This window comes from Salmo trutta, chromosome 1 (assembly GCF_901001165.1).
Source record: "Salmo trutta chromosome 1, fSalTru1.1, whole genome shotgun sequence".
NCBI lineage: Eukaryota > Metazoa > Chordata > Actinopteri > Salmoniformes > Salmonidae > Salmo > Salmo trutta.
The window spans coordinates 68862193-68888152 of record NC_042957.1 but is presented as its reverse complement, the minus strand read 5'-3'; the positions used below and the strand labels follow the sequence as shown (position 1 = coordinate 68888152).

Below are 25960 nucleotides of genomic sequence, written 5' to 3'. Positions count from 1 at the left end.
TTATTTCCATGTGTTATTCAATGTGTTATTCAATGTGTTATTCTTTCATCTGTACTGGTTTCTCTGGTTGGAATCAACTGACACATGAAGATTCTCACACTGCTGTACATTTTGTGTGTACTTTTGGCAATGCTTTACTTACTTATTTTTATCCAGAAAATAACCAAGTAAATGCTACTTATCATAGTGTGGCATTACTGGGTCAACTCCTCAGCTAGCTGGAGATGGTAGATCAAGTTGAACCAGACAACAGGGTTTTATTGCCCTTTTAATACAGGCTATATGGCAGGGCTGTCCAAAACAATAAAAGCTATCGTTCACTATAGCTAGCTAACTTGGTAGAACTTGGTAAGAGTGGGGCTCTCCCATCCAGTACAGTTTGTCATCTGCCGCTCACTCGCTCTCTCTCTTACATTTTAAATTGACATTTTAGTCATTTAGCAGACGCTCTTATCCCGAGCAACTTATAGGAGCAATTAGGGTTAAGTGCTTTGCGCAAGGGCACATCGACATCTTCCCGCTCAAACCCCATACCTCAGTGGCCTGAACTAGGTACAACTCCTCCCCCTATGATTTCACCATAAGCAAATAGAGCCCCATAGTGGAGGTGTCATAATACCCGTAAAACCTTGCGGTCAAACAGGGAAATGGTTCCAATCATTTTTCCACCATATATTTTTTAAATAAAGGCTGTGTTACGTGTAGGCTAACGCTGAAGTGACGCTTTGATAACCATGTAAATATCTCTTTGACTATCAGCAGGGTCATTTGACATTGTAAAGTTTACTAGGGCAAAGGCAAAAGCTAGGCGTCACAGAAGGATTGTGTAAAGAGGGAAGAATACGTGTGTGTGTGTGTGTGTGTGTGTGTGTGTCTGTTCGAGTGCGTGTGTGACTGTGCATGTGTGTGAGTGACAGAGAAAGAGAAGGAAGGGAAGTTATGAAGGGATAGTCATTTCTCAGGCACACGGGAAACAATGACCTCTTTCTCTGTTGTTTGTCAGTGATTGGAAAGGCCACCAGGGTGTTCTATTACAGTTAACACACCCCTCACTGTCTTATGGTAGATAGTGCCACAACTTTGTTGAGGTTAGAGTGTAGGAATGACACCACCTGTCAGAAGACAATGCACACCCCAGTTTACATTTAAAGGGGTTTTTACAGTTCATAAACAAAATGAATTATTTAAAAAGAAGGTACATTTTACTGGTTGTATGTTTGTAAATTCGACGGCTTGTTGAATGTTGACAGGTAGCCTGCTTTTGACAGTTAACTGTAAATCTGTTGAAACAAAAATGATACTTTGTGCATCGTACACTGAACAAAAATGCAAACACAACATTATGTGACACCTAGTGTCATAACCATGTCATAAACATGTCATAACCATGTCATAATGTGTCATAACAGCTGACATAACCTGTCATGATATGGTCATAGTACTGTCATGGCCCATATATTTACACCTGTGGTGAAATATATTGCATTATTTTATGGCTGGTTATGACACCTACCTAAGAGTGTCAAAACACACATTCACTCAAATTAGTATTTTTCCCTGCCAAGAAGTTTCCATTTGTTTGAAAGTTTGTTTCTTAAATGCTTTGTTGATTGTTGTAATGAATTCTTTACAGTCTTGTTTTTTTCATCATATTTTAAAATAACTGGTAGAAAATACACTTTAGTTTCTTGACAGTTTCTTGAAAAAATGTGTAGAAAATTCACTATACTTTACTTGTTTGACATCAATGTGTGAGCAATTACAATTATAATTTAATATGGTAAATAAAAAAAAGGTATACAACATAAACATACTGTTGACACGTAGGCTATGGTGTAATGGAATGATTTGCCTTGTGTGGTAGGTTTTGTGGGTTTTGACACTCTTATGTAGGAGTCATATCCAGCCATAAAATAACACAATATATGTCACAACAGGTCTAAATATATGTGGAATGACAGTGGTATGTCTATATTATAACAGGTTTTGAAAAGTTATGTCAGCTGTTATGACAAACTATGGCATGGTTATGACTGTGTCATAACGTGTTATGACACTTGGTCTCAAGTAAAGTGCTGCCAAGCTTATTTTTTTATTACACCCCTGTTAGTGAGCGTTTCTCCTTTGCCAAGATAATCCATCCACCTGACATGTCAAGAAACTGATTAAACCCCTCAGAGTCTACTGATCCACCGGTGCATCAATCTAAGTAACATCTGTTGTGGAAAAACATTGAGTCAAATAATTGCATAGATACCGGAACTTGTAGATTCAATTAGACTTTATCACAATCATAACAAAGCCGAGCAATTCCATGGAACAGCTAAATTCTCTAATCCCATAGCCCTGCCTTTGAAGTATTCTGTCTTTACTTAACGTATGGAATCCCTCCCTCAATACTAAAGGAACTCCTCTTAACCTTTCTCCACCATTATCTTTACATCTCAGTTCTTGCTTGTTTACGCCCACATCTGACAGCTGTATAGGTTAAAATGGTAGCGGGGCCCTGGTCCTATATGTTCCATTCCTTATATAGCCATTCTGTCTCAGCTGTCAGAGTTTTGCTCATCATCAACATTTTGTCAGTTTAACATATGTGTCACAAAAACCAAAACCACAGCTAAATGCAGCACTAACCTTTGATGACACTCCTAGGACATTATGTTATACAATACATGCATGTTTTGTTCAATCAGGTTCATATTTATATCAAAAACCAGCTTTTTACATTAGCATGTGATGTTCAGAACTAGCATACCCACCGCAAACTTCTGGTGAATTTACTAAATTACTCACGATAAACGTTCACAAAAAACACAACAATTATTTTAAGAATTATAGATACAGAACTCCTTTATGCACTCGCTATGTCCGATTTTAAAATAGCTTTTCGGTGAAAGCACATTTTGCAATATTCTGAGTAGATAGCCCAGCCATCACGGGCTAGCTATTTAGACACCCACCAAGTTTAGCCCTCACCAAAGTCAGATTTACTAAAAGTTTGATTACCTTTGCTGTTCTTCGTCAGCATGCACTCCCAGGACTTCTACTTCAATAACAAATGTTGGTTTGGTTCAAAATAATCCATAGTTATGTTCAAATATCCTCTGTTTTGTTTGTGCGTTCAAGACACTATCCGAAGGGTAAAAAGGGTGACGCGCCTGACGCGTTTCGTGACAAAAAAATTCTAAATATTCCATTACCGTACTTCGAAGCATGTCAACCGCTGTTTAAAATCAATTTTTATGCCATTTTTCTCGTAAAAAACCGATAATATTCCGACCGGGAAACCCTGTTTTAGTTCAAAGACAGAGAAAATATAAACATGGGGTCGCCTCGTGCACGCGCCTCAGTCTCATTGTACTCTGATCGACCACCATCCAAATGCGCTAATGTTTTTCAGCCAGGGGCTCCAAAGACACCATTCAGCTTTTTCCCGCCTTCTGAGAGCCTATGGGAGCCGTAGGAAGTGTCACGTTACAGCAGAGATCCTCAGTTTTCAATAAAGAGAGTCAAGAAGCCCAAGAAATTGTCAGACAGGCCACTTCCTGTAAGGAATCTTCTCAGGTTTTTGCCTGCCATATGAGTTCTGTTATACTCACAGACACCATTGAAACAGTTTTAGAAACTTTAGGGTGTTTTCTATCCAAATTATATGCATATTCTAGTTTTTGGGCAGTAGTAATAATCAGATTAAATCGTGTACGTTTTTTATCTGGCCGTGTAAATACTGCCCCCTATCCCTAATAGGCTAGCTTGAAAAATGGGTGTGTGATTATTTCTGGCTGGGTACTCTCCTGACATAATCTAATGTTTTGCTTTCGTTGTAAAGCCTTTTTGAAATCGGATAAAGGAGAGTCTTGTCTTTAAAATGGTGTAAAATAGTGATATGTTTGAAAAATTGAAGTTTTTGCATTTTTGAGGTATTTGTAATTCGCGCCACGCTATACCATTGGATATTGGTGAGGCGTTCCGCTAGCGGAACATCTAGATGTAAGAGGTTTTAAGCTAGAGATATCCGCATCTGCGGTGGAAGGTGACCGAGCTACAGCAGTGTTTATCAGACCATGAGACACCCCGAAAATCAGTCTTCTCACAAACAAGTTTTGCTCTACAACCTCCACAAGCCCCAAGGAACTTGTCTGAAGTCGGTACCGTCAATGTGCCAACTTCTGTTTGTAGCGTCCAATCTGGGCTACAAATTAATATGACCCCACTGTGGAAAGGGGAGATTCTCACAAATACGATGATATTATCCATTTTGCTCTACATCCACCCGCAAGTGTAACAGGGATCATCTGAAGGTAACCAGTACCGGTTAAAACATTTTATGGAAGTATTGAGGTAGATTTGTGCCCACCTCAAAAAATGCTTAAATATGTGTAAAAAATATAGATATATATATAAAAAGTACCAGCCAAAAGTTTGGACACATCTACAGTACTCATTCCAGGGTTTTTCTGTATTTGTAGTATTTTCTACATTGTAGATTAATAGTGAAGACATCAAAACTATAAAATAACACATATGGAATCATGTAGTAACCAAAAAAGTGTATATTTTATCTTTAAGATTCTTCAAAGTAGCCACCCTTTGCCTTGATGACAGCTTTGCACACTTCTGGCATTCTCTCATCCAGCTTCATGAGGTAGTCGCCTGGAATGCATTTCAATTAACAGGTGTTCCTTGTTAAAAGTTCATTAGTGGAATTTATTTCCTTCTTAATGTGTTTGAGCCAGTCAGTTGTGTTGTGACAAGGAAGGGGTGGTATACAAAAGATAGCCCTATTTGGTAAAAGACAAAGTCCATATTATGGCAAGAACATCTCAAATAAGCAAAGAAAAACAACAGTCCATCATTACATGAAGATAAGTCAATATGGAACATTTCAAGAATTTTGAAAGTTTCCTCAAGTGCAGTCGCAAAAACCATCAAATGCTATGATGAAACTGGCATTCATGAGTACCGCCACAGGAAAGGAAGACCTAGAGTTACCTCTGCTGCAGAGGATAAGTTCATTAGAGTTAACTGCACATCAGATTGCACCCCAAATAAATCCTTCACAGAGTTCAAGTAACAGACACATCTCAACATTAGCTGTTCAGAGGAGACTTCGTGAATCAGGCCTGCATGGTCGAATTGCTTCAAAGAAACCACTACTAAAGGACACCAATATTAAGAAGAGACTTGCTTGGGCCAAGAAACACGAGCAATGGACATTAGACCGGTGGAAATCTGTCCTTTGGTCTGATGAATGCAAATTTGAGACAACTGCCGTGTCTTTGTGAGACGCAGAGTAGGTGAACGGATAATCTCTTCATGTTTGGTTCCCACTGTGAAGCATGAAGGAGGAGGTTTGATGGTGTGGGGATGCTTTGCTGGTGACACTGTCACTGATTTATTTCTAATTCAAGGCACACTTAGCCAGCATGTCTACCACAGAATTCTGCAGTGATACGCTATCCCATCTGGTTTGCGCTTTGTGGGACTGTCATTTGTTTTTCAACAGGACAATGACCCAAAACACACCTCCAGGCTGTGTAAGGTCTATTTGACAAAGAAGGAGAGTGATGGAGTGCTGAATCAGATGACCTGGCCTCCACAATCACCCAACCTCAACTTAATTGAGATGGTTTGGGATAAGTTGGACCGCAGAGTGAAGGAAAAGCTGCCAACAAGTGCTCAGCATATGTGGAAACTCCTTCAAGACTGTTGGAAAAGCATTCCTCACAAAGCTGGTTGAGAGAATGCCAAGATTGTGCAAAGTTGTCATCAAAGCAAGGGGTGGCTACTTGAAGAATGTAAAATATAAAATATAGTTTGATTTGTTTAACACTCCGTATGTGTTATTTCATAGTTTTGATGTCTTCACTAGTATTCTACAATGTAGAAAATAGTAAAAAATAAAGAAAAGCCCTTGAATGAGTAGGTACGTCCAAAATTTTGACTGGTACTGTATATTCCCTGAATTTTCTTATGTCATCTATATATAGGACAGACACTTAAAAAACCCCGATGATTTATGATTTATTTTTTGCCTGTTTTTTTTCCCGTTTATGAATGAGTATTCAATAACTTTCTACGGGCTATAGTAGAAAAGGCCAAATTCAATATTTTATCAAATTATGTGGCACTACCCCAATACACCACACTAAGTTTGTTCTCTGATCCTAATCCTATGATTGGATGTACAACATGTCAGTTCATATTGCAAAAGCTTTGATTGGTTGGAGGACGTCCTCTGGAAGTGGTCATAATTACCTTGTGGTCTATGGAAGCGGATAAGGCCTACGAGCATCCTAGGTTTTGTATTGAAGTTAATGTAGCCAGAGGAGGGTGGGGAATAGCTGTCCTCTGGCTACACTATTGTGCTAATCTAGAGTGTGTTGTTGAGACTACTGTAGACCTTCACTGCAAAACAGCGTGTTATAATCTGGTATTTGATGACGTGAATATATTTAGTATAGTTCTATCTAAAAAGGATAACTTTTGTAACGTTAAATGTTTTCTGAAGTTCACTGAGTATGATGGCCCTCCTTTGAGAACCCTCCACTGAAATCAGATAATGACTGTTTCCTGTGATAATACATTCTAATCCCACAGAAAACGTATTATCTCTGTTTTCATCACCAGTGAATATATTTTTTATTTTTCAGTCTAAGCCCCGGACGCTGTCCAATCATGCCTACCCAAGGTACATGAAATTCTAAGATGCAGATTATTTCAGTTGAGGATTAATATGTCTATAATAACTTCTTGATGTCCAATGTATATTATATTGAGATAAATGGTGTACAGCCTACCATAAAAGAAATACTGACTTTCTAGTACAGATGATGGATCTTCTTGAACATTGAGTAATTGTGATTCTCTCTCAGGCCACAAAAGAGGGTCTGATGACCCCTCTACTTCAAATGATCAGGGCAGGGAAGGTAATAAACGCCTTTGTGCCATAGCAAAGGGAACTGCAGCAACACCTACCCTCGGTAAGATATATTCGTTATAATAGCTACTTTAAGAAACAAACAGTAAACCCGATGTTAAAAAAATTATACCACAGCGTAATACAATTATTACATTGTAAACTCATTGTTTGTCCACCTCATCTCTCTCTCTCTCTGTGTGTGTGTGTGTGTGTGTGTGTGTGTGTGTGTGTGTGTGTGTGTGTGTGTGTGTGTGTGTGTGTGTGTGTGTGTAGAGATGGATGTCATAAAAGTGGCCAAAGAGGGCATTGAAAAAGTCCTTAGCAGGCTAGACAAGGTGTCACCTCCATTTGCAAACATGGATTTCATTGGTTATTTAAGGTAAGTGTACTTGTATTCTTCAAAAAGTTGGTACATCGATTTTTGACATTTAAATTAATTATATTCCCATTCATTCTTCAAGAATATACATACAGTGCCTAGTGAAAGTCTACACACCAAAGTTTTCACATTTTGCTGCCTTAAAATTAAATCTAAAAAGTGATTACATTTTATTTGTTTTCCTACCGATCTACACAACCTACTCTTATGTTCAAAGTGAAAGAAAAAAATATAGAAAATTCCTCAAGCTCAGTAAATTCAGTTGGGAATCATTGATGGACAGCAATATTCAAATAATGTCTCTGATTTTCAAGCGAACTTAAGTCAGGACTGACACGGGACCACTCAGGAACACTGAACACCTCTTGGAAAGCCATTCAGCATTGTTCATATTCTCTTAAGTCTTAGCCCCACCCATCTCTTTAAGAATTCACATGTGAACAGGTCTCTTTGTGAATGGCTCTCTTTTGTCTCCTTTGTTTAGCAAGCTAACTAAACAAGTTCCTGAACCATAATCCCAACCTATGGTTTACAGCAGTGGTCACCAACCGGTCGATTGCGATCTTCAAAGCATTCCTAGTCTGTAGAAAAGCCAACTTTAAAGCCTTGCTTTCCTTGTTCTTTAAATTCGTCTTGCTCTGTTGGCGATACCTGCACTTGATTCAGCTGCCCTCCATACCGGGTAGGCAAAGTGTTCCCATTGAGATCACAACGGCAAATATCTCCCAAAAGTGACGAGTTTGAATCCTTGCCAAAAGGAATGCAATCTGATTGTCATACACTTAGCAAGCCACCACGCATGACATGATGCAGTGTGAATCTGCGGGTAAAGCTAACCAACTAGGTCTAATGTCAGCCCAAGTCAGGGATTTCCTCATCATCTCAGTCAAAGAGAGTCAGTCTGGCATTGTTCTCCAGAAAGTAGTGGCTCACAACTTTCTCCAACTGAATTTTGTCGATAGCACCAGTAAAATTCAGGGCAGCAATGTTGTTGAGAGCTATAGCAACACTTTTGCCGTTGTCAATAGCTATAGCATTTTTTTTAAATCTGGTAGCAAATATGATCTATGTACTGACCTGGGAAGCCCCCATTCTGTTATAGACAGAAGCATGTAACATGGCAGACCAATTAGAACTCATCTCTCGGCATGTCCAGCCGCTCCATTATCTCAGCCAATCATGGCAATTCAGGAAGAATACTGTCTTGATCCCTATATAGCTTAGTTTTTTCTTTTGGTAATCCAGACTCGTAATTTAACACTTTTACTCATATTTACAGATCACTTGCATGTAGTTTTAAAATTGATTTTTAAATGTCCCTCCTGTGAAGTGGGAACTAGCATCAAACGCTCACCTTCCTGAATCTCGTCACATTTTGTGCAATTGTTCCGGTGAAAAATGTAACTCTATCCTCAGAAACTTTATTTAGCATACATTGGAGTTAGCCTGCCCCGGAGCAGGTACCGCAAGAACTTTAGGATTCATTGTCATGGAAATGTACCTGGCTGAAAGGTGAGCCACAGTGTCAACGGTTATCCCAAGTTGAATTCAGAGTTGACCAAAGTTAGCTTGCTAACTCCTCTATCCCACTATGTATTATACCCCTCTACTTTCTACTGTTTATGTATAGATAGACCTCAAGTCAATTAATTGCATTTTTATTGTGACATTGCTTTTCTGTGGTTCACTCTTTACAGGAACAAGATCTCAGCTTTGGAGGCTATCATTGACGACAAAGTTGTTGTTGGTGTATTTGGGAGGTCAGGAGCTGGTAAGAGCTCACTGATGAATGCCATTTTGGGGGTGAAGACCTTGCTTCCCTCAGGGACTGTTGGCGCATGCACATCAGTCATCATCCAGGTGGAGGCCAATATGACTGACTCCAACTACGTGGCAGAGATTCACTTCATTTCTAAAGAGGTGAGTTTAGCAATGTTGATAAACCTCAAGATATAATTTGTGAAATTTTGAAGACCAGTTCAAGTCACCTAGACACCAAGTTTTGTCCTGACACCATGCAAATATAATCACATTAACATTTTTGTGATTTAGCACAGCGACCCCCCCCCCCCCCGGCCTGAATGCACGTTTAGTTTTTTTCCCTAGCACTACATAGCTGATTCAATTAATGAATGCTTGAGGATGTGCTGGTTATTTGATTCAGCTGTGTAGTGCTACGGCAAAAAACAAAATGTGCATGCAGGGGTGGACCCAGGACCAAGTTTGGGAAACCTGATTTAGCTGATTTTTTTATACAGAGCGACTTACAATTAGTGCATTCATCTTAAGATAGTTAGGTAAGACAACAACATATCACAGTCGAATCAAGTACATTTCCCTCAACAAAGTATTTAACATTTATTTATTATAATTTGTGGGTAATGAATCGTTTGATCCATCATATAAATATATAATATATTCAGCAAAATAACGTTTGACTTTTTTTTTTTAGGAATGGGAGAAGGAGCTGGTATCACTTTTGAAAATCAAAGAAATGGATGGTGAGGAGAAAGATAAAAGGATGGTGAATATGTCATACAGTAAAATCCAGGCATTGTACGGAGAAGATGCAGTCAGGAAAAGCTTTGATGAACTGAAGTCACTGGAGTCAGAGACATTCAGCGACATCCCAGAGTTTTTCTCATCAACTAGGAAAATCCTGTCATTTGACACAGTAAGTCATTTTAAGCCTCTTTTATACAGGGTCTTTTTTGCTGTCTGAGATCCAATTTGGGTCAAATATGTTCACATTTGAACCCCTGAACTTCAAGAACATCATGACAAACAGCATGAAATGCATAATAGCCATCAAATCTTTTAAATATACCAGAAAGTTGTAAAGGGACAGAGTGTGACTTAAGAATAATATTAAATTATTTGACAGGCCACAAAGTTCTCTACAGAGATCGCCTGCTACATACGGAGCAAAAGAAAGATACATGGGAAACAATCTAAATCATCTCAGATACATTACTGGCCACTTGTAAAGTATGTGACCATCAAGATGCCAAACTCCAAGGATCTTCTCGAACACATTGTGCTGGTGGATCTTCCAGGAACTGGAGACTGCAACAAGGCCAGAGATGAGATGTGGGAATCGGTAATCATTTACTTTTGTGATCATTTCTGAATGCATTTACAGTAGGTCTCAGTTTAATTGAACCTGAAGGTACGCTGTAGTGTGTGGTATTTATGTGGTTTAATCAGAGAATGGTTTTGGTTAGGCCTTCCTTACCAAAATGAAGTCAATTTTATATTGTATATTGTCAGTTCATGTTTTTCAAACTAAAAGCAAAGAAATGTACTTTCAAAAAGTTTATTCAAAACGTATATTAATTTTCACCCAAAAAATATGTTTTATTAAGAATTTCTTTGTGGATTTTGATTTGTGCTTGGGGTCATTGTCTTGCTGGGATCCACTTGCATATAAGTTTTAGCCTCCTGGCAGAGGCAAACAGGTTTTGGGCTAAAATGTCCTCGTACTGAGTAGAGTTCATGATGCCCTTGACCTTAACAAAGGTCCCAGGAACAGTTGAAGTAAAATAGCCCCATAACATCAAAGCTCCACCACCATAGTTTACAGTAGGTATGGAGTTCTTTTTTGCTTATGCAGAACCCCAAAAAGCAAAATCCATTTTAGTACTTTTTGCATTCAAGCTAAATTACGCATTTAAGACGTGTATTGTTCATTTTTATTTAAATGTATTTTATTTAACCTTTATTTAACTAGGCAAGTCAGTTAAGAACAAATTGTTATTTACAATGACGGCCTACCAAAAGGCAAAAGACCTCCTGTGGGGACGAAGGCTGGGATTTAAAAAAAAACAAAACATTGAAATATAGGAAAAAAACACACATAATTCACCAAATACAATTGTTGAGGTGGAGTAACTCTGTAAGATCACGGTCGAACCAAGGGCTGAACCTGTTTTTAATTCTCATTTTCTTTATGGGGGCGTGTTTGTTAACAATACCACTGAAAAAATCAAAAAAGAAAGTCCAAGCGTCTTCGACAGAGGGGATCAAGCTGATTCTATACCATTTTACAGAGGCCAGTTCATGAAGGAAGGCTTGCTCAAGTTTTTTAGCAAGCATCTATGACAAATCAGGACAGGTCGTTTCACTGAGCAGCCATTACGAACAACAGGCTGTAAAACAGTGATCACTAAGGTCATTACAGAAAACACCAGACTGATACCTACCAGGATTATTTGTGAGGATAACATCGAGGAGAGTAGCCTTTTCTGAGTGTTTGTAGTCATACCTTGTGGGATTGGTGATAATCTGAGAAAGATGTAGGGAGTCCCATTGCTTTAGGACTTGGTTAGGTGGTTTAAGCATGTCCCAGTTTAGGTCAACTAGCAGGACACATTCAGAATTGGTGTAAGGGGCCAGGAGAGAGCTTAGGGCAGGTAGGGTACAGGCCGGTGCTGATGGAGGACGATAGCACCCAGCAACAGTCAATAAAGAGCTATTTGAAAGTTTAATACTTAAAACCAGCAAATAAAATTGTTTGGGGACAGACTTGGTGGAGATAACCTAGCACTGAAGGTGATCCTTGGTAAAGATTGCCACTCCCCCACCTTTGGAAGATCTGTCTTGCCGAAAAAGGTTATAACCAGAAAGGTTAACATCAGTATTCAAAACACTCTTCCTTAACCACGTCTCAGTAATGACCAACACATCTGGATTGGAGCTGTGAACTCACACTTTCAATTGATCCATTTTAGGTAATAAGCTTCCAGTGTTAATGTGCAGAAACCCCAGGCTTTTACGGGAGCAGAAATCAGTGAAGCGGATATCAGAGCACAAGTCAGAATTGGGGATATCAACATAGATGGGCCAAGGTGTACATGCACATTTCCAGATATCATCAACAGTAATACAATCAAGGCACAGCATAGGACAGAGAGAGCTCTGCAGTGCTGATTTATGACATCTGAATGTGCATCAGATCATATTGTATAGCAATTTCATCAGGTAACATGAATACAGTAGGTATTCAGTAGGTATAATGTAGTTTATTAACTACATTTTCGTTAGGGCTATAAAAACCTACTTCAAAGAAGTGTGTGTGTAGGAGTGCGGGCATTTTTTCTCGCCAAATAACGTCACTGTAAACATTACTACAGCGGTTAGATTGAATTCCAGCATTAGAACCACTGGCATTCAACTCATCATGTACACCTAAAAAGAAAGCTTGAATGATGAGTGAAAAGTTGATTATGGCTTCAAATATTTGACACTATGTCCAATGTTTTATTTTCCCTCAGCTGTTACAATTTTTGTTTTAACATTCTAAATAACATTTCTGAACACCATCTTTTTTTAAATAGTTCATTACTAAGTGCTCCTCTGTGTGGGTCGTGGCTGACATTGACCGGGCCACAGCTGACAGTGATGCATGGAATATACTGGACAACAGTATCAGTAATATGGGTCCTGGTGGACAGTGTCAGAACATCACCTTCATCTGTACTAAGACAGACGACATCAACCCAGACAATTATATGCGGTGAGACATTTTAAACTCAAATTTTGTTACTGTTTTAACAGTTTAATATATTGCGATTAATTTACAAATATTTGTTTACAATTACCTACCCAGATATAGATATATTTTCACTGCTTATACATCACTAATAAAGAACAAATTCCAATTTCAGTGAAATGGACGATGAAGACCTTCACATAGAGGTACAGCTATACAAAATATAACAAATACATTGTTTACAGAACTATAAACAAATAATTGGTTCATAGAATCAAATATGTCACTGTATGCATATCAACCATGGTCTCCTCTTATTTCACATGCAATTAGGACTCTTCTAACTATTCAGAGGAGCAGAAACGTGCATGCATATTGCACCGAAATCAACAAGCCAAGATTGAAATTCAAGAGAATTACAGCAACCCATATGAAGTAAGATGTTTTATTTTTTATTTTCTTAACCAAATAAGAAACTATAAAGGAACTTTGGTTCAGATATATAGATTGATTGAAACCAGAAAAAGGTAAAGTTTCAACTTAAAGGGATAGTTTCCTTTCCCTGCAGTGTATAGACAAAGTAAGACAGCAATCCATACTTTTATTTTGTTAACCTAGCTACTGTCTCCACATGCAAACTTTTTTGCTTTTGTGTCCAGAAATCAATGCATTTTTTTGCGTTTTATGTCCAAATCCTCTGAAAGCATCTCAAATTGATTGTGTAGCTCAATAAAGTTACTTTAAAGTGATTTGGACATGAAATGCAAAAAATGCTAATGAGCTGATAGTTCATGGCAACGTGGTCGTGTTAGAATGATGTTATCTGCCAGAAGACAATGGTGTTCCCTTGAATTTGAATACTATAACATCCATTAAAATGGCAATAGCATTCTTAGACCAGAAGTTCATTGAATAGGTAAATGCAATTTTGTATTATTCAAAAACTTGGAAATGTCCCTGAAGTAACTCCAAAAGAACCAGTTCAGCTACTTCAGCAATGATTGACTGATGATTGATTGCTAACTATATTGATGTATTGTTTTTCTTTTGTCACTTCATCTATGAAATAGATTCAGACTATTGATGAAATGCAGGTGTTTACTGTTAGTTCTCAAGAATTCCAGAAGGATAATCACTGCATTCTGAGACAAGAAGAGACAGGTATGATCACTTGCATTATTGTGCAACAAAACCTCCAATAGGAATACATGCAAACAGATTGTTTGTTGCAAACAGCAAAAAAAACTGCAAATATATATATTTTTTAAACTTCACATACATTTTAGCAAAATATTGAAATACAACATTTGAAAAAACATTTACATGCAAATGACTTCTAGGACACAAGAACCTTGAAAGGTTAGGTACTGTATAATGAATATGTATTAGGGTAAGTGTCAGTGTATGTATGGTAAAGGTAAAAAAAAATTAAACAAGACCGAAAGTAAAACAAGTGTCCGGCACAATTTGCAAATACCATCTCTTTGCACCTAATCTACTGGAGTTGGGGCTGTTATTATAAATTGTTCTAAAGTCATATACTCAACCTGAATATGAATCTAACAACAACTTTCTTTGCTCATACAATGATTGTTGACCTAAAGATTATTGTACATTAACAGAAAAATGACAAAATGCATCTCATTTTCAGAGATACCTGAGCTGAGAGCTCTGCTGAAAAGCCTGAACGACCAACGGTCAGAAAAAGTGATGAGAAACTATGTGATTGGAGCCTATGGGATCCTCTCCCTGGTCCACGTGGTAAACCATGGGATCACCAAATCGGTATTGCCTTTAATACATTAGCCTTTTTTTTATTCATTTACCCTTGATCCATCTCAATATATTTACGGATTGGTTGTTCTGTGTTGTGTTTAAGATGGAGACCGGAAAAGAAAAATTGCACAAACTTCTAGAACAGAGGCTGGAAGATGAGCTCCAAAACATTGACCAGTTCATGTCAGACATTCACATGCAGTTTGACAAGTGTCTTTCAGCCGGAGTGCTAGAGTCAGAGAAGACATGTGTGACAAGAGCCAATGAGGAAGTGATTGCACCAGTAAGTCAATGATACCTTAGGCTGGAACATAAGGTTCTAGCAGGGTTCAGTGGAATTTTACTTATTCAATCTTGATCTGAGCCAGTGGCGATTTTAGCATGTAAATCTTGGTGGGGCAAACAAACAAAAAAAGTGGGATGCATGCAAGCAAAGCCACTACACATAAAATATAGCTGATATGGCAGACTTGCTTAAAGAAATGTGGTTTCTACTGACAATTGAGATGCACAAACTATTGCATAAGGGGGCGACAAGCGGATAAGAGGCAATCCATAATTTTGATTTAAGACATTAATGAGAAAGCGACGACGGACGTAGTCAATATAACTATTTGTTCAGCACTTTTGAAATGTACAGTGACAGAATTCAGAACATGGGCCGTTCTTACAGTGTACACCCTGTATACGTCAGAACCATAGGATAAATAAATGGGGCATATAAACAGACAATGAAAGCTCTTACAATTTTCGATGATTACATTTCTCTAAAACAGGTTATAGGCTATTTGCGAACCACCAAGTTAGAACAGTAGGTGAAAATAAGAGGTGAAAATAGACCAAAATATTAAGCTGAGGCACATTGAACGCCGTTTGGGTCTTTGCATGTCAAAAAAGATACACATCATATAACACTATATCTGTTAAATAAGCTTTTAATTTGACACGTCAAATAACACAATTACATTATAGAATGTTGTGTGTGCTGAATTTGCACATGCAAGCCAAGCACCACAACTACATACTGTCAGTAGCACTGTCAAAGCTATACAAAAACAAGTAGCCAAACAAGCATACACCTGGACACAAACGATATGTTTGCAATACCGCGTTGGTGAAAGCAGACCAAATTATTAGGGTGAGGCACATGGGCTACTAACAGTTTACCACACAACATACACTTAGTATTACTTTCTTAGCTACAGTATACATTTATCCCTGGCATATTACATAATTTATGCAGCAGCACACAAGACATTTTTTGACTCACCTTGTGAAGGTGGCGAGGTGGCCCTTTGTTGGCAAATTTTGTCATCAAAGTCTGGCATTCTCTGGATTTATGGTGGAACTCTGAAAAAAACACACAGCCACTCCATTGAATAGCAGGCTAAAGTTAGTGATTTCTTTGCAACACTTGTAGTTATCCACTGATTCCTTCCAAACGACTCATTGTTGAATTTGCGATTTCCAACTTGTTGTGTAATCTTTATGTACAATGGCCGATGAGCACCGATACATTTTACCTATAATTTCTCTTCATTATTTCTCTTCATATGGCAAGGATTAAAAAGGATTTGCCAGTAGATTATTGACTTGATGACAACTGATGATGACTGCTAGCTAAGACTTTGAGAGTAAGATGTTGATCAGATCAGTCCAATCAAAGCTATTGTAGATAGAATTACATCATATCATGTTATATCTGTGGCCAATGACTTTGAGCCTTCTTGGATGGGCACTTCTAATGTAACTCCATGGCAGAAGCCAAAGGGCTAACATTTTCGAGCTCTAACCTTAGAATTGGGGATGACGTACTGTCCCATGAGTGACAGAAAATTGAGCCAATCATGACAGAAAACTGAGCCAATCAGGCACAATGCTCTGTATTTTCTGCTGGCTAGCCCCACCACCACCGAAAGCAATGAGCTAGGCTAAAACACCTGCATTTTGGAGCTGCCTTACTCAAGAAAGCAAAAAAGAGGCCATGTTTGTATGCGGCTTTATTTACTCAATTCATTTTCTTTCTTCAAAATAACAAACAAAACAGGCAAGCCTCCAAAAACTTTTTTTACCTAAAAGTGTGGTGCTCAATGATGGAGTCTCCACTGATCTGAGCACTGTTTATTCAATCTTGTTCTGAGCCCAGTTGATTCAATCTTGTTCTGAGTGTAATTTATTAAACCTTGCTCTTTCTCAAGGTCAATGGTGTGCTAGACTGTTAGTCTGCTAAATAGTTAAATAGTTAACCAATAGCTAGCCGGACTATCTGCATTTACCCTTTTTGCACTAACTCTTTTGACTCACAACATACGCTGCTGTTACTGTTTATTATCTATCCTGCTGCCTAGTCACTTCATCCCAACCTATATGTACATATCTACCTCAATTACCTTGTACCCCTGCACATTGACTTGGTCCTGGTACCCTGTGTATATAGCAAAGTTAATCGTTGTGTATTTATTCCTTGTGTTATTATGTTTCTATTCTTTCTTTTTTCTCTCTCTCTGTATTGAAAACATTTCACTGTTAGTCTACACCTGTTGTTTACGAAGCATGTGCCAAATAAAATTTGATTCGAACAAATGTGATTGGTTGGATGAAAGCTCACATAAGGTCCCTGGTTCGTATCCCACCCCAACCCCTAACTCTAAACTTAATTGGAATTACTTGGAATGCATTTCTTACCAAACCTTAGCCAATCACATTTGTTTTTTTCCATGGAGGAAAGAGCTGCTCTTAGAACAAGATGAAATAAGGAAAACTCCAATCTGTTCTCCAATCTGACAAAAGGATGATAATGTTTTATGTTTTTTCAGAAAGGAAAAGGAGGAGGGGGGTACCACCAGACCCTGAGAGCTGTATGCAACGGCCAGGGGTTCTGCAGGTCAACAAATGGAGTAAAAACAAACATGAACGCTTCTCTGAGCAGCTCTCTGTGCGATGCCATTAAAAATATATTTTCAAAAACATTCAAGTAAGTTATGTTCTACGTGCCTTACAGACACATTTTTGGGGGGCAAAGATCCACCACTTGAATAAAATGGTTATCATCGTGTCTTCTAGGAAATCTCAGAAATCTCTCTCTGCAAAGATTGATAACTTCAGCATCCTCTTAGAGCGCCATGATGAAGAAACCATGTTTCCTCGGCTGGCATTCCTCAAAACTGAGGTTTGTGGAAATACAACTTTGTTATGTACATTTGGTTGGCTGTAAACTGTGAAATTGTATCATAGATGGTACCAGGGGCGTTGCCAGAATTTTGGGGCCATTGAAAAAAAAGAAAAAATATGGGGCCCGTAACATAGAAATCAGAATGTTTCAGATTAAAATAACGTACTGAACAATATGTGATATTAAATGTACTAACTATAAGCTTCTGCTGCTCTATACTACAATTGTGCAGATTCTAGTTTCCACCTTCATCCTTTGCCTACAGTTGGTCGGAAGTTTACATACACCTTAGCCAAGTACATTTAAACTCAGTTTTTCACAATTCCTGACATTTAATCCTAGTAAAACTTCCCTGTTTTAGGTCAGTTAGGATCCCCACTTTATTTTAAGAATGTGAAATGTCAGAATAATAGTAGAGAGAATGATTTATTTCAGCTTTAATTTCTTTCATCACATTCCCAGTGGGTCAGAAGTTTACATACACTCAATTACTATTTGGTAGCATTGCCTTTAAATTGTTTAACTTGGGTCAAACATTTCGGGTAGCCTTTCACAAGCTTCCCACAATAAGTTGGGTGAATTTTGGCCCATTCCTCCTGACTGAGCTGGTGTAACTGAGTCAGGTTTGTAGGCCTCCTTGCTCGCACACTCTTTTTCAGTTCTCCCCCAGATTTTCTTTAGGATTGAGGTCGGGGCTTTGTGATGGCCACTCCAATACCTTGACTTTGTTGTCCTTAAGCCATTTTGCCACAACATTGGAAGTGTGCTTGGGATCATTGTCGATTTGGAAGACCCATTTGCGACCAAGCTTTAACTTCCTGACTGATGTCTTGAGATGTTGCTTCAATATATCCACATAATTATCATTCCTCATGGTGCAATCTATTTTGTGAAGTGCACCAGACCCTCCTGCACTTTTTGCCCAAAGTACGTTACTCTCTAGGAGACAGAACGCTTCTCCTTCCTGAGCGGTATGATGGCTGCGTTGTCCCATGGTGTTTATACTTGGGTACAATTGTTTGTTCAAATGAACGTGGTACCTTCAGGCGTTTGGAAATTGCTCCCAAGGAAGAACCAGACTTGTGGAGGTCTACAATTTTTTCTGAGGTCTTGGCTGATTTATTTTGATTTTCCCATGATGTAGGTAGGCCTTGAAATACATCCACAGGTACACCTCCAATTGACTCAAATGATGTCAATTAGCCTATCAGAAGCTTCTAAAGCCATGACATCATTTTTTGGAATTTTCCAAGCTGTTTAAAGGCACAGTCAACTTAGTGTATGTAAACTTCTGACCCACTGGAATTGTGATACAGTGAATTATAAGTTAAATAATCTGTCTGTAAACCATTTTTGGGAAAATTACTTGTGTCATGCACAAAGTAGATGTCCTAACCGACTTGCCAAAACTATAGTTTGTTAACAAGAAATTTGTGGAGTGGTTAAAAAAGGGGTTTTAATGACTCCAACCTATGTGTATGTAAACTTCCGACTTCAATTGTATATTAACAGTATTGCAAACATTTTTGGCTCCTAATGTTAACAAAAGCTGTCAGTGTCATGAGATTGTTATGATGCTTTATTATAAATAACAACACAATTGGTGACTTATTTTTTAATATATGGTATTGTAGTCAGTTTCAATTAAGAAATGACCAATGATCCATGTTTCAGATTAAATATTTTATGACCACTTCTTATAAACAAGGCTAACCCTCTTCTGCCCTATGCATCATTTCTAAATATATGCCTAAATAATAATAAATAAAAAATATTCCTGAACTATGTGGACTGCTGGCAAAAATGTGGTACCTACAGAGAACAAGCATCAGTGAAACTGCAACTGTAGTGTCAATACATTATGTGGGCATTCCTGAGTAAGTTCAACAGGACAAAAACCGTAGCAGAAAATACTCTGAAACAGTATTTTGCCCATCCCTGGGAAGGCTTCGGTAGAACAGGCTAAGACATTTGTCCTTGTGTTTGTTCCCTGTAAACAAAACTCAGAGTTTACACGGCACCAAGAGCCCAGCATCGAGCCTTCTTGTGAGCAAATTGATTTATAATGTCTTCAAAGTAAAATTTTCTAGCTAACTTGTTTTCAATTGAAAGGATGGCAAGGCTGTTGAACCTGTCTTGGCACATTGTAGATCTCATACAGTTCTTTATAAGTTTCAGCTTACTGAAGGCACATTCACCTCCAGAAACTGTTACAGGCATTGTACAGAATATTTGCAGTGCAATGCACGTCTCTCCAAAAATGCTCTGTAGCTGCATCTTGTGGATGGCATTTAGGAGCTCTACATGAGAAAGACCATCTGAAAAAGTGACACCATATATCGTCTTTAGATGTCACACTTCATTTTCAAATCCATCTGTGAGATCTTTGGAGTACTTGTTTCTCAATTTGTGGCAAGATACACAAATTTGGTTTTCAATCATTTTCCTAAATGTAAGTATTGGTGAAAACTCCTCGCATATAGCTGCAATCGTGTGGAAACGCATGTCCAAATGAATGATGATACTATCCAGAGCCACATAAAACACTGTGTTGCGAAATCCAGGGTCTGTTCATTTGCTATGTCATCTTCAGTCTCATCAGGGAAACGTTTTCTTTTTTTCTGGCGGCTTCTCTGTTCACTGTGAAACTGAGTAGTTACACCCATTTCATTTGCCACCATGGAGGCTTCCGCCAGAAGAGCGTCCCATTGATTACACAGAGCCTGTATTTCTTCCTGTGGTGCCTTAATGTGAGCTGCTTCTGTGTCCAGAGAAATATTTCCTGACTCAAGAATTAGGTTTCAATTCTCAATACACAAAAAAATTACCCAGAAAGTGAGCAGGAAGATTGCCTTGAAAGACATGAAGTAGCTTTTCAGACCTTTTGCCTCAGATTTGACTTTGTTTGTCAGGCTGCAGGTAGCAAGATGCATGTCTAGGGCCTTGATGATAGACGGTAAATGAGTTGCCACTGGTCGGACCACAGCAATACGCGAACTCCATCGCGTGTCTGAAAGGCGGTTAACCTTTATGGGCTAGGTGGGACGCTTGCGATATTCAAATACCTCAAAAATGCAAAAACTTCAATTTTTCAAACATATGACTATTTTACACCATTTTAAAGACAAGACTCTCGTTAATCTAACCACACTGTCCGATTTCAAAAAGGTTTTACAACGAAAGCAAAACATTAGATTATGTCAGCAGAGTACCCAGCCAGAAATAATCAGACACCCATTTTTCAAGCTAGCATATAATGTCACATAAACCCAAACCACAGCTAAATGCAGCACTAACCTTTGATGATCTTCATCAGATGACAACCCTAGGACATTATGTTATACAATACATGCATTTTGTTCAATCAAGTTCATATTTATATCAAAAACCAGCTTTTTACATTAGCATGTGACTAGCATGTGACTAGCATTCCCACCGAACACTGCCGGTGAATTTACTAAATTACTCACGATAAACTTTCACAAAAAACATAACAATTATTTTAAGAATTATAGATACAGAACTCCTCTATGCACTCGATATGTCCGATTTTAAAATAGCTTTTCGGTGAAAGCACATTTTGCAATATTCTCAGTAGATAGCCCGGCATCACAGGGCTAGCTATTTAGACACCCAACAAGTTTAGCACTCACCAAAGTCAGATTTACTATAAGAAAAATGTTATTACCTTTGCTGTCTTCGTCAGAATGCACTCCCAGGACTTCTACTTCAAGAACAAATGTTGGTTTGGTCCCAAATAATCCATTGTTATATCCAAATAGCGGCGTTTTGTTCGTGCGTTCAAGACACTATCCGAAAGGGTAAATAAGGGTGACGAGCATGGCGCATTTCGTGACAAAAAAAATCTAAATATTCCATTACCGTACTTCGAAGCATGTCAACCGCTGTTTAAAATCAATTTTTATGCCATTTTTCTCGTAAAAAAGCGATAATATTCCGACCGGGAATCTGCGTTTAGGTAAAAAGAGGAAAGAAAATAAAAGCGCAGGGTCGACTCGTGCACGCGCCTAAGCCCATTGTCCTCTGATCGGCCACTTGCCAAACGCAATAATGTGTTTCAGCCAGAGGCTGCCTCGATATCATTCAGCTTTTTCCCGGGCTCTGAGAGCCTATGGGAGCCGTAGGAAGTGTCACGTTACAGCAAAGATCCTCAGTCTTCAATAAAAAGAGCCAAGATGAACAACAACTTGTCAGACAGGCCACTTCCTGTACAGAATCTTCTCAGGTTTTTGCCTGCCATATGAGTTCTGTTATACTCACAGGCACCATTCAAACAGTTTTAGAAACTTTAGGGTGTTTTCTATCCAGCCAATAATTATATGCATATTCTAGTTACTGGGCAGGAGTAGTAACCAGATTAAATCGGGTACGTTTTTTATCCGGCCGTGTCAATACTGCCCCCTAGCCCTAACAGGTTAAGACAGCAGCCAGTCTTTTCCTTGAGAATGGCCCATCGCTCTGGGCCGGCACTGAACAGATTGTAAAGACAATTTACTCAGCCAAAACAAAGTTGATACTTTTGGGTACGGCTGAGCTGCATGTACACCCACAAGATTAAGAGTATGGGAGGTACAAGGTGAGTATGTGGCCAGTGGATTCTTTTGCAGTATGTGTGCTTGAACTCTCTTCACTTTCCCTGACATATTTGTACCATTATCATAGCCTTGACCACGGCAATCTGCTATGTCAATACCATGCCCTTCCAATGCACTCAAAATCATTTCAGAAATGTCACTGCCTGTCTTTCTAGCAAAGTTTTTAAATTCAAGAAAACGTTCAAAAAAATTCCATTCACCTGTTCCCTGAACTTTATCTTTGTGAACATATCTCACCAATGATACATTTTGCTCAGTATGGGAAATGTCTGGTGTTGCATCACATATAACCAAGTAGTAGATTGCATCTTCTCTTTCATCAAGTATTGTTTTCAAACCCATTTGACCACATATTCCTATGAAGTTGTTTTGGCTCTCAGGGCTGAGGCAATGAGTCAGTTGTGCTCCTTTCTTTTTGTCCCTGACTTTCTGTAAGTGCTCACGTAATAGCGAGTCATCATTTGACAACAGTTCAAGTAAGCCTAGGTAATGTCCATTATGCACATCATCAAGATTGAGTGATTTCCCCGAGAATAGCAGATTCCTAGATGCTCAGTACAGTGTCACATCCACAATCCTTTCTAGAAGTGCTCGGTTTTATACATTTCTGACTTGATTTGTTTCTGCAGCTGACTGTCTATACCTGTAGCTGTTGTTACGGTACGCTGCAGATTTGTCCATTTCCAGTAACAGTTCTTGTGAGACACACCATCCTCATGCTCTGGTAGTTTGTCATACATTCTCTGCCATTTCACTAATGATATCTTATAGCCATCCTTACTATTCAGAGAACTGTGTGATGTTTACTTTGCTCATGAGAAAAAAGAATACATGGAATGCAATATAATGCCTTTACACTCTTACTATAAATAAGCCAGTCTCTGCACCTTTTCTCTTCCGTTTGCTGACTTACGGTACTGTAAATAGTTGGGGAATGGCTTGCCTTCTGAGTCTGGGGGCATGATTTTATACAGTTCTGTCCTCCTCACCACACCTGTTGACTAGTCCGCGAACAATAGCTTCCCTTTCATGGTCTTGTACTTTCTTTGGCCACAGTGCTGGATCATCTAAAACCTCATCTTCCTCACTTTGAATCTGTCCATACTCTTCCTTTCCCTTATTACCTGCTTGTTCAATCTCTTCTGTCACTCCTTCACTGGCACTGCTGCTACTCTAACTCCTCTTCCTCCTCCCTGCATCAGAGTCTGTCTGACAGATTTCTGCTGAGATTCAGCCTACCTGGGGCTCTCTAGGCACTAGGAAGTGAGTAAACTTTTAGGTTTAATGTTCGCTCCTACAAAGGTTACCATACTAAAAATCTACTACTGATATTTATATATATTTTAATAGTATACATATCAAATAGAATACATATTTTAGTGTGTCTAAGTTATCATGTGCCTAACTTTACAATAAAAAAATGGTCTAGTTATGCTGCTGCTGCTACAAAACAACTGCCTCACCTCCAAGGTCCGCTGTTTCAACTTCATGTAGTAGACACATGTTGGGATCTGTGTCTACAGCAGTAGTAGTAGGAGCAGCATCTACAGTATGGATAGGTAGGCTACATGTTAGGTTTGAATTTTAGTCTGGCTAGCTAACAAATATCATGCAAATATTGGGGAATAAAGTTATAATAATACCTAAATAATAGCTAATTAGCTAGCCATAGCTGGTAGTGGTAGCGCATCATCATCATGTTAATAATTACTGCTCTGACCGAGCCGAGTGAGTCCACGGTAGGCAGCTACCTGTAGCTAGCAAGCTATCTAGCTAGCTATATTGGCTGGCTCAGCTGCTCAGTTTGGCATGCGGTCTGCATTGACTTACCACTCAAATCCTTCTCTTCATTTTTTTTCTGTGAAAAATGGTAGTGAGTAACTTTTTTCCTGAATTTTTATGTATCTGTCTCTGTTTCCTTTCTTTCCTTTTCTGGAAACCCAATTTCGTTTTTGAGGGGGGCATAAGCATTTAGGCTACATGCCAGAGCAACTGTCAGATCAGCTGTATTTTTTTCTCCTCCTGGAGAATGGACCAAACCATGTGCATTATGGGGGGCTTACAAATGGCATGGTTGGGTAGAAGAGATGCCTGATCTGATTATGGTTATACTGTTCATTTTAATTTTCAGCACAGATTTTTTTTGTCTAACATTTTTAAAATGATAAGCAAATAATTCTCTAAACATTTAGGGGCCCCTACCAGGCCATGAATCATTCATGTTTTCCCCCCCTTAACGATGCCCTTGGATGCACTGTGCTATGCTCTGCTTGCCACCAGTGTAATTATTTATGACCTTCCAATAATGGCGGTCAAGTAAAGTGTAATGTTAAGAAGACTAATATTCATAATAGTATTTTTTCTGGTGTCAAAAAGGAACACAAATTGAAGGCAGATCTTAAACATGAGATTGTCCAGAGGAAGAAGGAAATGTACTCTTCGCTCATCAAGTCAATCATGACCTCCATGCTCCCCTCCTATACAGGTCAGTCTAACTGTCAGTATCATTCTGTCACTATATTTATGCATGTCAATAGCAATCGTAAAACAATAGTTCCACAAATTTAGATTTTTTTTCCCTTAACCCTGAAAACAATCTGTGCACAAGGAGTGACTGCAGTCCACACTTTAGTTCTGTTCAACTAGCCACTGCCAGCAAATTATGATTTGGGCATGATATTTTAAACATGCTAAATGGTTGAGATTGGTTTTAAGTCTGAAAAATGCTTAAATAATTTGTTGGCCATTGATAGTTTAACAAAACCAAAAGTGTGGATTGCAGTTACAAGGTCCATAGACTGCTGTCAAAGTAAGGGGAAAAAATCATTAAATACTGTATGTCAATTGGCTGAATTATGCCTTTAACAATCATTGGATAGCAGTGACCCAGTGACCTCATAACCATAACTTTATATAACTTACGTTCTAAACTTTTTTTATCTAATTTTTAGAGGCTTCAAATGTACATGGGAAAGGATCCCTAAAGCGAATGCAGGACATACTCGAGAAGCACATTGTGTCATCAAAGAGCACCATGTTCCACGATGCGAAGGGGAATATGCTGACGCTCCTAACCAAGCTCAGGGTAGGGTACTTTTTATGTCACTGTTCCAATTCAATTATTGAAGTATTAATATGGGCACCATAGGTCTTATGCTCGACACACTCAGTTTTCCAAAACAAAACACCAGATAATTCCCAAAAAGAGTAGAACCAGCTCACCTGCATTTAAAAATTGATTTGACTTTTGAAAACAGGTAATGTAACAGAGTTCAATTCACGTAAGAGTTTCATAGCGAATCATGTTACAGAACAGAAGGCGGGGGACACAAGGTGCTCGCGAATGGGTTTAGAATTGTGAAATATTGACAAGTGGCAGTTGGTATGCAAGTGCGCATCGTCTCAATTCTAATTTTGTCCAAAACAGTAGCAGACTGGAGTGGTCACTATCAAACACATCAGCGAGTGGCCAATCCATAAAGGACTTAGGAGATACGTGTTCTTTCAACATAACATTGGCGATGTCTTGTCTTATGTTAACAAGTCCGAGATGCTGCATAATGGGCAGGTCTCTCTCACGGTTTGCTGCTATGATTGGATA

General features: G+C 38.7%; 1 protein-coding gene across 1 annotated transcript in view; it reads left to right on the top strand.

Moving 5' to 3' along the window:
• LOC115206360 (nuclear GTPase SLIP-GC) overlaps positions 1-25960 on the top strand; it is a 34918-nt gene that overhangs the window by 181 nt on the left and 8777 nt on the right. The window contains exons 2-17 of the mRNA XM_029773213.1: positions 6657-6694; positions 6879-6986; positions 7199-7304; positions 9002-9224; positions 9757-9978; positions 10189-10404; positions 12641-12819; positions 12971-13001; positions 13129-13230; positions 13866-13956; positions 14447-14580; positions 14675-14854; positions 17388-17545; positions 17635-17740; positions 24736-24844; positions 25311-25444. Of these exons, the coding sequence (XP_029629073.1) occupies positions 6682-6694; positions 6879-6986; positions 7199-7304; positions 9002-9224; positions 9757-9978; positions 10189-10404; positions 12641-12819; positions 12971-13001; positions 13129-13230; positions 13866-13956; positions 14447-14580; positions 14675-14854; positions 17388-17545; positions 17635-17740; positions 24736-24844; positions 25311-25444 (2112 nt within the window). The 5' untranslated portion in view covers positions 6657-6681. The remainder of the gene's footprint in view (positions 1-6656; positions 6695-6878; positions 6987-7198; positions 7305-9001; positions 9225-9756; positions 9979-10188; positions 10405-12640; positions 12820-12970; positions 13002-13128; positions 13231-13865; positions 13957-14446; positions 14581-14674; positions 14855-17387; positions 17546-17634; positions 17741-24735; positions 24845-25310; positions 25445-25960) is intronic.